General features: G+C 46.9%; 1 protein-coding gene across 8 annotated transcripts in view; it reads right to left on the bottom strand.

Moving 5' to 3' along the window:
- The window catches only part of LOC125308911 (glutamate receptor 4), an 82,631-nt gene that overhangs the window by 33,286 nt on the left and 35,285 nt on the right, over positions 1 to 14,060 (bottom strand). For all 8 annotated transcript variants that reach the window (XR_007196014.1, XM_048265559.1, XM_048265558.1 and 5 more), the window contains exons 4-9: positions 10,086 to 10,270; positions 5,320 to 5,373; positions 3,457 to 3,615; positions 1,154 to 1,321; positions 578 to 682; positions 19 to 129 (exon numbers count right to left, since the gene is read on the bottom strand). Coding sequence is in view for 7 of the 8 variants with exons in the window: in XM_048265559.1 (XP_048121516.1) it covers positions 19 to 129; positions 578 to 682; positions 1,154 to 1,321; positions 3,457 to 3,615; positions 5,320 to 5,373; positions 10,086 to 10,270 (782 nt within the window). In the remaining variant the exon portion in view is untranslated. The remainder of the gene's footprint in view (positions 1 to 18; positions 130 to 577; positions 683 to 1,153; positions 1,322 to 3,456; positions 3,616 to 5,319; positions 5,374 to 10,085; positions 10,271 to 14,060) is intronic.

The raw sequence follows: 14,060 nt of genomic DNA, 5'->3' as shown, positions 1-14,060 counted from the left end.
AACCTTAGGATACGTTACCATGATGGTGGTGACGATGACAGTGCGGTTCTCAATGCCGGAGCTATCGTTGGACGAGAGCTGCTCATTCTGGACCAGCACCAGCTTGTCATTGTCGTTCCAGTAGCCAATCTGTTAGTGTGGAGTACAGACGTACACATTGTAAGAGGCTCCAATATCATTATGTGTGGATGGTGGATACGGTATGGTATGCGTGTGTTATTATGCTAAAGGCTAGTGTATGAATCTACATGCTGTTCATTTCTTTCTCATATATTTGATATCTACATGCTGTTCATTTCTTTCTCATATATTTGATATCTACATGCTGTTCATTTCTTTCTCATATATTTGATATCTACATGCTGTTCATTTCTTTTCATATATTTGATATCTACATGCTGTTCATTTCTTTCTCGTATATTTGAATGTGTTGTGTGGGACATGTGTGTGTGTTGTGTGGGACATTATCTACTGTATAAACAAACAATGTATTGTGCACATTTAATGTTTAGCACTTCCATCCATGTGTAAAGTTGACTTTTTGTTATTATATTTTGCCACACAGGGCAACATTTACCTTGCGTGGACCGTTGCTTTTCAGCTCAAACACATCCATGGTGTAGTTGACTCTGCGGCCGTAGTGGTCAAACTGAATGTTGCCCGTCAGGCCTTGGATGCGCACCTGAATGAACAGAACAATGAAGACACCACTGATGAGAAGACAATATTGTCATGAATGCTAAAATATTAATACCGTTAAATATTTATTGCATTACATTTAGCAGACACTTTTGTCCAAAGTGACTTACATATGTCAACTATATTACAAGGGATTACATTGTCTCCGGAGCAACTTGAGGTTAAGTGCCTTACTCAAGGGCACAACTTTGGAAGCCAGGAATTGAACCGACAACTTTCAGGCTACTGTATGCTAGCCCAGCTCCTTAACTACTATGTTACCACCGCCCTGCATAAACTGATTACCATAAGCCAAGTGCATTTGAGGACGATAATTGTAAACAGCTAAAGCATACACTTTCAATGTAATTGACATGGTGATATATTGTTGAAATTATAATTCATTATCTCTAGTGACATGAGTCTATGTTGGAACTGAAAGATAGAGCCCAACTCTAGAACCTAACTCTCTCACCTGTTTCAGGGTGCGCTCCATATCAATGCCCTGGTTCCAAGGGGCGGCTGGATTTGCCAGACAGTCCCCTGCATTCCCTCGTCGAGAGATGTCTATTTTCTGCCGGCGGAGGTTCCGGAATGCCTCTGCCATCACCAGTACTCCATCATATGTCAGAGAGGATGTGTACTGCAGAGGAGGACCAGGGAAATGATAATTCCTATTGAGTCATGGTATTCTTGTGACTGACATCAATTCTGCAAATCACCATTGATTTACTGAAAAAAAAAGCTAAAAGCAAAATGCTTAAAAATGCTTATATGCTTATATATAGATAGATAGTGGATGGATGGATGGATAGATAGATAGATAGATAGATAGATAGATAGATAATGAGTAATAATCAATAATCTGGGGGGTATGCCTTATAAATTTCCCAGAAAAAAAAAATATTGCTACAATATTGTACATTCCAAGCCATTAATACAACAGGGATCCAATTGATATCCTTGTGGCTTCTGTAATAGGACATCATCTTCCAGTGCTCACGGTAATGATTCTCCATCATCAGTGGTTAGTATGGATAAATGTCAGGGCACTGCAGTGGTACAGGGTGGTGGAGGCCCCAAACCCACTCAGAGGCCCTTCTTTCCGCTTAATGAATATATAATATGCAGCAGCCTGTGTTTACAGCTAATTTATGCAGCGGGCAACAGAATCTGACTCCAGATCAATACCAACTGTTAAAGACCTCTGTGTTATTGATGCAGCTAAACAAAGGGGAGGGAAGAGAGTACAGGAGAGGGAAGGAGTGTGTGTGTGTGAGTGTGTGTCGTGTGACTGTGTGTGTTGTGTGACTGTGTGTGTGACTGTTTATGTGTGGCTGTGTGTGTGCATACACATGTGTGGGAAACCGGGTGGATAGAGAGAGAAAGAACAAGCGAGAGAGAGAGAATGAGAGAGAGAAAGAGAAGACAAATGCATGGTGTGCAGAAGAAGAAGCGTGTGAGGAATGGGGGAGAGAATGCGTAAAAGAGATAATGAAGGGCACTTAGAGCAACGAGGAAGAAAAAGGAGGAGGGGGTGTCAGACTGTTACTGAGGCAGAGACAAAATCAAATGGGGGAGAGAAGAATGAAACTGAGAAAAAGAAAGAGAGTGAGAGACAGAAAGAGAGAGAGAGAGAGAGAAAGCGGGAGAGAGATGAGAATTATTGTGGGGGTAAATACCCCTCTCAGAGATGGCAGGGCTGGAAGCAGCGGGTGAGACGCGTGTGATAGCACTGAGCAGATTAGAATGGACTCAAATGACAGGAAAAACACTGGGTCTGCTCTCCCGCAGCTAACACACACACACTAAACACACACACGTACACACACACACGCACACACGCACACACGTACACACGCACACAAAGACACAGACACACACACACAAACACACACACACACACACTGACAAAAAGGATGGGGCCTATATTTATATATTTTTAGACTTCTTTGAGCAATCCAAGGAAATTGTTCTATTTTATTGTCTTTTTTATTTGTATATTCGTGGGATAGACTTGAAATTATGTTTTGAGACCTTCACTTTGACATCAAAGTGTATCATCTCAAAGGATTGTTTTTTTTTTGTAATTTGTTGAAATAAACTGCAATTAAGCTGTGAGCGGAAAACACTGCTGATTAAGCCCTCGGTCCTCGAGACGGAAGCGTTAAGCCGCTGGCCTTGTTCCTGCAGTGGCTTCCGGCTCTGCGCTTCATGGCTGTCTGCTGGTCCTTCTCATCGGTCACACTCTGACTGGCTAAAGCGTGGCTGTTGCGTCGGCTCGTCACACCCTGATTGGGTAAGGTGATGCCGCTACCTCCGCCTGTCACACTTGGATTGGCTAAAGCCACCATGACGGTTGGACTGAAACCAGCTCGCCTCAAGAGGATTCCGCCGTGACAACCCCCCTCCCTCCCTCCCGAGGTAACCAGCCATTGGCTCTCAACACGACTCTCAAAAGTATCTGTGATTGGATACATAACAGGATTCTCCAAGGTCCTCCATCGCCTAGATACAGCTCTGTAATTGGCTAACACAACCTCAATCTTTGGGCTCACCACTCAAACCACCACACCCCAGAAAATGTCGTCCTTTAGACTCACGGGCAACCGTTGACAACCCCCCTGACGCTTCACCTCTTAAGACCTCCTCCACTAAACTGCAAAGAACAGCAACTGCCAGGTAAAGTCTGGTCAACTCATGAAGATTCCCTGACATCAGGGAGGACCAGAGTGCCCAGAGGCTCTGGGGCCGGGCGGGGTGGGGTGGGGGGATTACCTTTGGTGGGCTGTCTGATCCCGGGTACTCCCTCTGGTCCAGCTTGTTCCAGCGCTGCATGAGCTTAATGACCATGGGCTTGCTGAAGTCCACCAGCTGGAAGCCCGTCACGTTGGCCCCACCATGCATGAAGCGCTCCAGGGAGATATCCTTGAAGCCCTGGGGGTAAGGAAGGAAGTCAGAGAGGAGATGAGATGAGAGAGTGAGAAAGTGTGTGTGTGTGTGTGTGTGTGTGTGTGTGTGTGTGTGTGTGTGTGTGTGTGTGTGTGTGTGTGTGTGTGTGTGTGTGTTTGTGTGTGTGTGTGGTGTGTGTGAGAGAGAGATTGTATATGTCTGCAATGATCAATTCCAATTACTCTATTGTTGATTATTTTCTCCAAAAAAAGGAAAATCTTCTGTCTTCTTTCCATCCTATAACTAAGATCAGATAAGACTGAGTCTGGTTTTATATTTCCCCTACAAAACAAAACAGGTCTGAATGAGTGGTTTCTGCTCTTTTAGAACCTCTGGTATGAAATGACACAACCATAGCCTCCAACTCCACAATAAGTGGTGATTTTGATTTGGGTGAAGTTGAACTTTGAACCCTCGGATCCATATTGAGACACCCTCCAATTTTAGGGATTGCAGGGGACAGAGAGTCTCTTTTCTCTTTGATTAAAATTGCAGGGCCAATCTAGGTGGTGAGCTTGATCAATAAAACAGGTTCCAGCACTGAAAATGTAATGCACAGATGAGAGTGGACAAGGAACAGCACAAAACAGGAAGTGCCCCCACCCCCAAATGTCTGGCGAGAGTGACAGTCTGAGACTAATCTACAGGAGAGCCTCTGGAATGTTCCTGAATCAGACACGAGCCCTCCTGACAGATTGAGAGAAACCATTTTCTCTCTTCTCATCCCTAACATGGTGCCCTTATTATTACCCTCTCCCTGCTTCTCAAGCAATCCCACTTTCTCCTCAAAGCTGCCTCTCTCGTCCCTTGCACTGCTCTAGTTTCTCTCTCCTCTCATGCCTGCAGCTTCTCTCCTTTCCCTCTGTCTATCCCCTCTCTCTCTATCCCTCCCTCTCTCTCTTTTTTGCTCTGTCTTCCTCCCTCTCTATCCCTCCTCCTCCCTCTCTCTCTCTCTCCCTCTGTCTATCCCCACCTCTCTCTCTATCCCTCCCTCTCTCTCTTCTCTCTCTCTCTCTCTCCCTCCCTCCCTCCCTCTCTCTCTCTCTCTCTCTCCTATCTCTCTATCTATCCCTCCTCCCTCTCTATCCCCCTCTCTCTCTCCCTCCTCCCTCTCTCTCTCTCTCTCTCCCTCTCTCTCTCCCTCCCTCCCTCTGTTCTCCATTCCCACTACTGTCACAAATCCCTCTCGTCTTTATCACCTTCCTCTGCCCCTCTCCTCTTTAAATTCCCCTGCCAGAGGTCGCGGCCCCCTTTGATGCGTCGTGCCTTCCATTTCTCTCCTCCATTCGCTTGATTATCATCTTTTCCCTCTCCTCCTCTCTCACTCTTTCACCCACTTTCCTCTCGCACACACACACACACACACACACACACACACACACACACACACACACACACCTATTTTCCAACTTTCGTGAGTTCCCCTGCAACTGCAAGCTTCACATCTTTTTTTCTTTGAACAAAAAATTCTGCCGCATTTGCCTGACTGAACTGTGCCAGGTAAGGCTGCTTAATAGATAATGAACAGTCTGAATGGCATCCCAGATTGCAGGCAGGTCTGCGAACGATCTGTCCCAGGTCGGGGCTGGATTTCATCCAAACTAATGCTCTACCTGGAGGTGCTCTCATTCATTATCATGTCTGAACAACTGATGGTGACCATGGAAAGGAAAAGGAGGAGCCTCTTACCAGATTGGCAATGATGTAATGGTAGCTCTTCACGTGCTTCCCCACACTGACGATCTGCAACCAGAGGAGAAGGATGGGAAGGGAGAAGAGGGGAGAGGAGAACAGAAAAGAGGAGAGGAGGAGAGGAGGGGAGAAGAGAGCAGAAGAGGGGAGAGGGGAAGGGAAGAGGGTAGTGGAGGAGAGGAGGAGGAGGGGAGGAGAGAGCAGAAGAGGGGAGAGGGGAAGAGAAGAGGGTAGTGGAGGAGAGGAGGAGGAGGGGAGGAGAGAGCAGAAGAAGAGAGGGAAGGAAGAGGGAAGTGGAAGAGGAGGAGGAGGAGGAGAGAGCAGGAGGAGAGGGGAAGAGAAGAGGAGGAGGAGAGGAGGAGGAGGGGAGAGGAGGAGAGAAGAGCAGAAGAGGGTAAAGGAGGGGGGAGACTGGATTAGACTGCTTTATCACCTCTTGCAGCTCCCAACAATTAAATTACAGCAGCATTTCACAAATGGAGCCAGCAGGGCTGTGTGTTTTCTGTGCAAGCTGTGTATGCCTTTGTGTGTATGTGTGTGTGTGTGTACATGTGTGTGTGTGTGTGAGTGTGTGTGTTGGTGCTTGCATGAGTATGCATGTGTGCGTATGTGAAAGTGTATGTGTAGGAGCGTGCCTGCTGGCACATTTTCATATGTGTGTTTGGGAAGATGTGTTTGCATGTGTATTGTGTATGCTTTTTTCTGGAGTGTGAATGTGTGTGTGTGTGTGTGTGTGTGTGTGTGTGTGAGTGTGTGTGTGTGTGTGTGTGTGTGTGTGTGTGTGTGTGTGTGTGTGTGCATGTGTGTGTGTGCATGTGTGTGTGTGTGTGTGTGTGTGTGTGTGTGTGTGTGTGTGTGTGTGTGTGTGTGTGTGTGTGTGTAGGCATCTTTGCCAGCGTTACACTGTTAAGCTCTGTCTTTAATTCAGATTAATTAGGCAGTCAGGCCTCGCTCTGAAGTAATGGAGCACAATCAGGAGGAAGTGAGGACATGCGCCCCCCTCAGGGGCAAAAACTGATGTGTGTGTGTGTGTGTGTGTGTGTGTGTGTGTGTGTGTGTGTGTGTGTGTGTGTGTGTGTGTGTGTGTGTGTGTGTGTGTGTGTGTGTGTGTGTGTGTGTGTGTGTGTGTGTGTGTGTGTGTGTGTGTGTGTGTGTGTGTGTGTGTGTGTGGTGTGTGTGTGTGTGTGTGTGTGTGTGTGTGTGTCTGTGTGTGTGTGTGTGTGTGTGTGTGTGTGTGTGTGTGTGTGTGTGTGTGTGTGTGTGTGTGTGTGTGTGTGTGTGTGTCTGTGTGGTGTGTGTAATACGGAATATTTCATGACCTCAAAAGATGCTAATTTGCGCCCATTAAAAGAGGAGAGGACAGCAAGAACCAGAAGCCATTTTGCGGTGCATGTGAAGGTGATTGGCTTGCGGGCACAACCATCACACACACACACACACACACACACACACACACACACACACACATACTACCCCTCCACCTCTTCCAAGACAAGAAAATTGAATGAACACACAATGGAACAAACACACAAACACACACACACACAACACAGACACACACACACACACACACACACACACACACACACACACACACACACACACACACACACACACACACACACAGACACACTACTCCTCCACCTTTTCCAAGACAATGAAATGGGATACAACAGTTCAGCATCATTTCGGCATCATTTGGAAATTGTAACCTACACACACACATGCCATCTCACAATATACCATCTAGGGAACCCATTTCCAGTGCAGTAATATAATAAAATACAGAGGTTGAGCGCTGTTATAGTCTGAGTGCTGTGGCCCTGTAGGCCAATGAAATTAAGTAATGCAGTTTTCGAGACGTTTTCCGAAGAGCGCTGTCAGCTGTCGGGGAGCATGAGTCAGGCGAGGTTACTGCAGAACAGTAAACACACTCCCTGTCCTGGAGGGTGACAGGGATGTGAAACACCATCTGCTTTTATCAGTCAGGGAGATGACAAGACCTGGATGCTTTGTCTATGATGTTCCATCTATGCCATCTCACTCTCTCTCACACACACACACACACACACACACACTCACTCTTGCTCATAACTGAGCATTCAAGCATGCACACACACACACACACACACACACACACACACACACACACACACACACACACACACTAATCATACACACCCTTCTCTCCCACATGTCGCTCCCATCACCCGCCCCACCTGCTGCGGGTGGCACTGCCACATCTGCTGTGGATGTGACGGCGGTGGCGGTGACGGTGGCGGTGTGGTCTGCGGCAGCGCCTTGGCACGGTGCATCTTGGCGCGGTGCATCTAGCTCTGTTTGTGTGGATGTTGATGTGGATGTTGTTGTTGCGCCCGCTTCCTCCCCAGCCACTGCCTGCTGCGCTGCCCTGCTGTTGGTCCGCGCCTGCCCGTGTTTGTCAAAACGCTCGACAGCACGGGGAGAGAGGGAGGGAGGGCAGGGATCGCACTCTGGCAAGGAGTCTGGGTGTGTGTGTGTGTGTGTGTGTGTCTGTGTGTGTGTGTGTGTGTGTGTGTGCGTGTGTTAGCATGGGGATGTGTGCTTGTATATGTGTGAATGTGTCACAATTTTGTGCACATCTGTGGGCATTTACGTGTGTGTATGTGTGTGTACAGTATGTGTGTGTGTGTGTGTTTTTGTTGTGTGTGTGTGTGTGTGTGTGTGTGTTTTGTTTGTGTGTGTGTGTGTGTGTATGTGCCTGTGTATGTATAGTGTTTGTGTGTGTGTGTGTGTGTGGTGTGTGTGTGTGTGTGTGTGTGTGTGTGTGTGTGTGTTCCAGTAGGAGGTGGCAGAGCAGACGGCTAGATCAGCCATCAAACATTTGAACCCAGACCAGATCAGAGATCAAACAGGACCTCAGGGGAAGTGGGGAGGGTGGAAAATGTGTCCTACCAGCCTCTGTGTGTGAATCATTAGCATCTGCAAAATAATCCAAATTCTCCCCAGCTCCACACAGCCGAGGGCTGATACCGCTCTGTCCCTTTGTGATAACAGACTCCTCCAGCTTCTTTTTGGCCAACTGTAACACTGATACAAGCCAAACAACACAAAATAGGCACTTTCTACAAGAATGCTGTAAAACCTGTCACTATATAATTTCACTATTCAAAGATTCCTTACCAGACTTAAGGCGAAGAAATGGTGTTAAAACAAAGTTGCAAATTATGTCTAGTATTTGATGATGGTATTTGTGTTTTGCTTAAAGAGGGATGGATTGCCCCGCCTCCAGTTCCTCATTGGCTGGTATTTGTGTTCTACATATAGAGAGGGCCGGATTGCTTCCCCATTGGCTGGCGTGTGCACCAGTCCCAGCGTGAGTGACAGCTCCCTCTCAGCAGCACCTGGCGCAGTGTGCCCTGAGCGCTGCCCCCATAGGCCTCTTCCCATCACTCAGCAGCAGACAGGTGAACAAATGGGAGCAGAGAGGTGGAAGAGAGGGATGCAGGTGGACCACACACACACACACACACACAGACTTTAACACATACACATACATAATACACAAACACACAGACAAGCACGTACACACACACACATGCTCTCCTCTCTCTCTCTCTCTCTCTCTCTATTCATCTCTCTTCCTCTCTCTCTCTCTCTCTCACACACACACACAAATGAACACATACACTGACACAAACAGAAAGACAAACAGGCACAAACAGCAGCCCCCCACCCACCCATACACACACACACACACACACACACACACACACACACACACACACACACACACACACACACACGTCACCATGTTCTGATAGGCTTTCTGCATGACGGGGCTGAAAAAGTAGCCTGCTCTCTGCTTTGACATGAGCAATCCAGCAGGATACGGTGTGGAGCCGAGAGCAGCGCTGTGAGCAGCACACACAGAGACCACGGCCTGTCGGAGGGGATCAGTGCCAGAGACAGAGGTGAGAACGACGCCGGGAAAACAAGAGGGCCTCTCCCCAAACACTTGCTAACGCGCCTCGTTAAATCATTTATTACGATCATTTTGTTAACTATCAAATGTGCCCCAGAACTGTTAGTTGAGTATTGTTTTGAAATTACAGGTGTTTAACGAGACCATGATAGTCTCATTATTCTTCTTAGTGTTCTCTCAACGGTTAAGATCCACATTTGACACAGCATCTACTGTAAATGGAGAGGACAAATACAGATATTGCAAGCATGAAAGGAGGTACCTTGAGTCTTACATCTAAGAGTGCACATATGTGATGGGATCGGGGAAAACTCATCACATGGTAAAATCAAATGATTTCTGCTCCGTTTCAACCCTCTCTGGTGAAATTTCACCAACTTAAGATTCTGATACCAACATCCTGGATACCGTCCCCTAGCAACATCCTAGATAACATCCTTGCAAAATCCTGGATGTTTCTAGGATGGTATCAGAATCATAAGTTGGTGAAATTTCTCCATGTAATGGGTTTTCCCAGATCCAATCACATGTAGTATTTGAGCCTGGTCATTATGAGGAGATGAATTAGCAGGCAACACATCCAATTAGACTAATGAGAATCCATGTATGCTTTCCATTTATGGGTAAATGCCATTTAAATTCCCATAATGTCTTTACATGTGCTGAAGAAATTAGCCAGATAAATTACCTCAGCGTGGAAAAGGACAATTCATCTAGAATATTCTGAAACGGTGGTGCAGGTACAGCATGCACCTGCACCACAACAGGAGGTTAGCTTTGGACTAAATGACCAACTCACCTGTTCTAGAATGTTCTGAAGCCTCTCCGCTTCCAGGTCAATGACGAACTTCTTCTCGTCTCTGCGGTCAAGGTCCTCAAGGAGACGACGGTAGCTGGCGTCGTTGAAGTTCTCCACACAGATGGCGCTCACCTGCCAGCTGTTTTGCCCTGCTTTCTCCATAATCGCCTGCAGGATGGCATATCCTGAACACCAAGCAAAAGGAGGATAAATTAGTCATTTATGCACATATGCGCAGTTTTATATGAACCAATGTGCAGAGTACCCTCACCCCATCTTAGGAAATATCTACATAAGTGGAAAAGGAGAATTAATAATACAAACATAACATAGAATTATTGCATATTATCAGTTGAATAACCTCTCTGACTTCATTAGTTAAGTTCAGGATAACACACAAATTGTGGCCTTTATTCTGTATCTTCCATTTTCTGCCCGTAGGGGTATAGCTTGTTTCAGCATACTAGTCTTTGTTTTAGCAACAGGATTTGTGCTTGTTTGAGCCTGACTGACAGCAGCTAACTCAGGCATGAGTCCAGCCGTGATCAAGACCAGATGGCCTCTGGGGCCAGTTGCTGTCTAAGCAGTGCTGGGCTTCGACAGCCTCCTCACGGCCACATGCTCCTCCTCTCCTCTCCTCTCTAATGTGGAGAAAAACTGAGTCAGAGCCAGCGATTAGCATCACCTCCTCAATGCTAATGCAGCAGCCTTTGCTTTTGACTTTTCTCTCCCTCTTTTCTCTTTTTCTGTTTGCTCCTTCTCCCATGCCATTTATCCAGCTTTCATTCCCTCCTGTCAGGATTACTGTAATGCTGCATGCAAAGAGAACACAGTCTATTCTAGCCATGTTTAGCTGCAGTCTGATCGTCCTTCTGCCCTGCTAGTCTGAGTCAGTCCCCGCCGCCTTTCTCCTCTCTCCTCTCCTCTCCTCACGTCTCCTCTACTCTCTCTTCTCTCCTCTTCTCTCTTCTTTGCTCTTCTCTCCTCTCCTCTCATCTCCTTTCTCCTCTCCTCTCTTCTCCTCTTCTCCCCTTCTCTCCTGTCCTTTCCTCATCTCTCCTCTCCTCTTCTCTCCTTTCTCCTCTCCTCTCTTCTCCTCTTCTCCCCTTCTCTCCTGTCCTTTCCTCATCTCTCCTCTCCTCTTCTCTCCTTTTCTCCTCTCCTCTCTTCTCCTCTTCTCCCCTTCTCTCCTGTCCTTTCCTCATCTCTCCTCTCCTCTTCTCTTCTTTCCCCTCCTCTCCTCTTCTACTCGGCCTACTCGTTCTCATCTTGATTTCACCCACCCACTCTGTGTGTGACGAGCGTCGTCCCTCCCGCCTCCTTCATGCCATGGATGCGCCCTAAGCATAAGAGCCCTACATATTGCCTTGAACTCCTTAAAGAAAAAATCCGGTATTTAGCACTTTGAGTCCCTTTTCTGGTTTGAGTCCCTTTTCTGGTTTCTGGTGTGGATGAACTAGAGTGGTGGACACCGAAATTTTGACGATTGGTCCTGTCTCGACTTTTCTGACTCATTTTGAATCGCCTTTGACTACTGAGAGTGGCTGCCAACAGGCATACTGTAGCCTACAGTAGGCTACTCTAACATGTCCTAAAACATCCCTTAACGTGTGCAACTCACCGAGTGGTTAGTGGTGTTCGTTGATTATTAAAAGCAAATATATTGGCTCAATGTATGATTTCTAGCCGTCTTATTTGCTATTGTGGAACTATTTATTCAGACACCTCACAACCGCATATAAACTTCCGCTCAATATTTGAGCCTGAAGCATAGACGGTGGCACAGTAATATCAACGTGCAATGAGTCTTCCAACAGAAATCAATGGAATTTTACAAAATGCCAAATAAAACATTACAGAAACTGTATTTCGCTACGCTACTTGTTTTGGAACATCAACGAACACCACTAACCACTCGGTGAAAACGAATGTTAAGGGTTGTTTTAGGACATGTTTGAGAAGCCTACAGTATGCCTGTTGGCAGCCACTCTGAGTAGTCAAAGGCGATTCAAAACGAGTCAGAAAGGTCGAGACAGGACCAATCGTCAAAATTTCGGTGTCCACCACTCTAGTTCATCCGAAACAAACAAGAAAAGGGACTCAAAGTGCTAAATACCGGAATTTTCCTTTAATCTATGCCCGAAACCAACCTGAGCCCAGGAAGAAGGACTTCATTTTACTGGCAACTGCTTGAAATGTATGTTTCCAATCCATTCTAGTTTATTTCCAGCCCCATTTGTTCATATCATCTGTGATATTTGTACAATGCTAGAGATGCCACCTGACTAATGGATGTTATGGACGTTCTTGTCCCTGTGCCCTGATTTGTAAAGTGGTCATCAAGCCTGATACTTTAAGTATGCGGCTGATATTTCTGTTTATGTAAGAGCCGAAATTTGGCATCAACAACAAAGTCAAGGAACTCCTGAGCAGTGAGATGAGCAGAAGTCTAAGTGAGGTAAGGAAGGCTCAATCAAGATTGAGTGGCAAGGTGGCTCACATCCAAAATATAGTTACCACACACACACACACACACACACACACACACACACACACACACAAGCACACAAACTCTCACAGTCCATCCAACTGACATGGATTTAAGCTACTTAAATGTGATCCTCTAAGTTGACACCCTTGACAGTCACGACACCCTGAAAAAGATGGCATACAGATGACAGAGCAGTCAGCTCATTCATTTCACAGAGCACAGTGGCAAAAACTCTGTTCTGTATCTAAGCAGTACTCTCATATTGCCAAAAATCAGCTTTTAATAGACAACACTAAATATGGAAAGACAGCGATGCGATCCAGCATCCGTGACTGAGCCAGTGTGAATATCGACAGTTCGGATGACGTGAGACACACATGAGACGTCACGCACACCTTCCCCCACTCTCCTCAACAGAGTAATCAAATCGGATTCCGTGCCCTGTCACTCCCGTGCTTGCCGGAGAAATCGCTCGCATCGCTTGTTTTTTTTTTGTTGTTTTTAAAAAAAAAAAAAAATTCTCTTCACAGCCTCCACAGATGTTCCTGCCTGTCAGTAGTAACCCGAGGGGACACATCCAATAGGACACCTGACATCTGTGACCAAGAGTGTTCCGTCCTGGAGACCAAACCGACACCCAACCCGCCCTCCCCCAACCTCCACCCCGACCCAAAACTCCGCCACTGCAGACAGGGCGCGCCACGCAGCCAGCCATTAGCTGTGGCAGCAATCAGGGCTTAGGCGGGTGGCCAATAGGTGGCAGTAGAGTCTCACAGGGGTGAGGAACGCCAGAACGAATGAGATTCCTGGATCTCCGGGATGAGATGGATTGATGGCATGATGGGATAATGCAGGAGGGATGGAGAGCGAGAGGGGGGTAAAAACAACAAGACAATACAGAGGAGCGTGTGGATGGGAGAGAGAGAGAGAGAGAGAGAGCAAGACAAAGAGACAAGGAGAGAGAAAGAGAGGGAGAGAACAATAGAGAGAGAAAATAGAAAAGAGAGTGCTTTGTGAGATTGTGATAAAGAGAGGCGGACTGTCCAGCAGAGTCCATGCCTTCTGTGAGGGCACGTCTGAGCAGCTGATCGGGGACAGATTGAGAGAGTGTGACCCAGAGGCAGCGATGACTCTGCACTGTTAGCCACTCATACTGACACTAGACTTCCACTGAGGAGGCGCCGCAGCAAAGGAAAAAAGGAAGAAAAAACATACACTCCCAGTGAGAGAGAGAGAGAGAGAGAGAGAGAGAGAGAGAGAGAGAGAGAGAGAGAGAGAGAGAGAGAGAGAGACAGAACCCGCATGCTTGCAAAAACTCAAACGTGTCGGACACAGCCCCGCAATCCCCTTCTCCCCCCTAACCCTCCCCACCCCTCACCCCCTCTCTTCACAAGCATTCCTGATTAAAGCCCTGCAGCATATCCATCCCATAATTTCTGCAGCCATGACAGCGGCGAGAGGGAGGCATTATGAAAAGATTCTAT

The sequence above is a fragment of the Alosa alosa genome, chromosome 15 (assembly GCF_017589495.1).
Source record: "Alosa alosa isolate M-15738 ecotype Scorff River chromosome 15, AALO_Geno_1.1, whole genome shotgun sequence".
Lineage (NCBI taxonomy): Eukaryota > Metazoa > Chordata > Actinopteri > Clupeiformes > Clupeidae > Alosa > Alosa alosa.
This window is presented reverse-complemented; position numbering and strand designations above follow the sequence as displayed.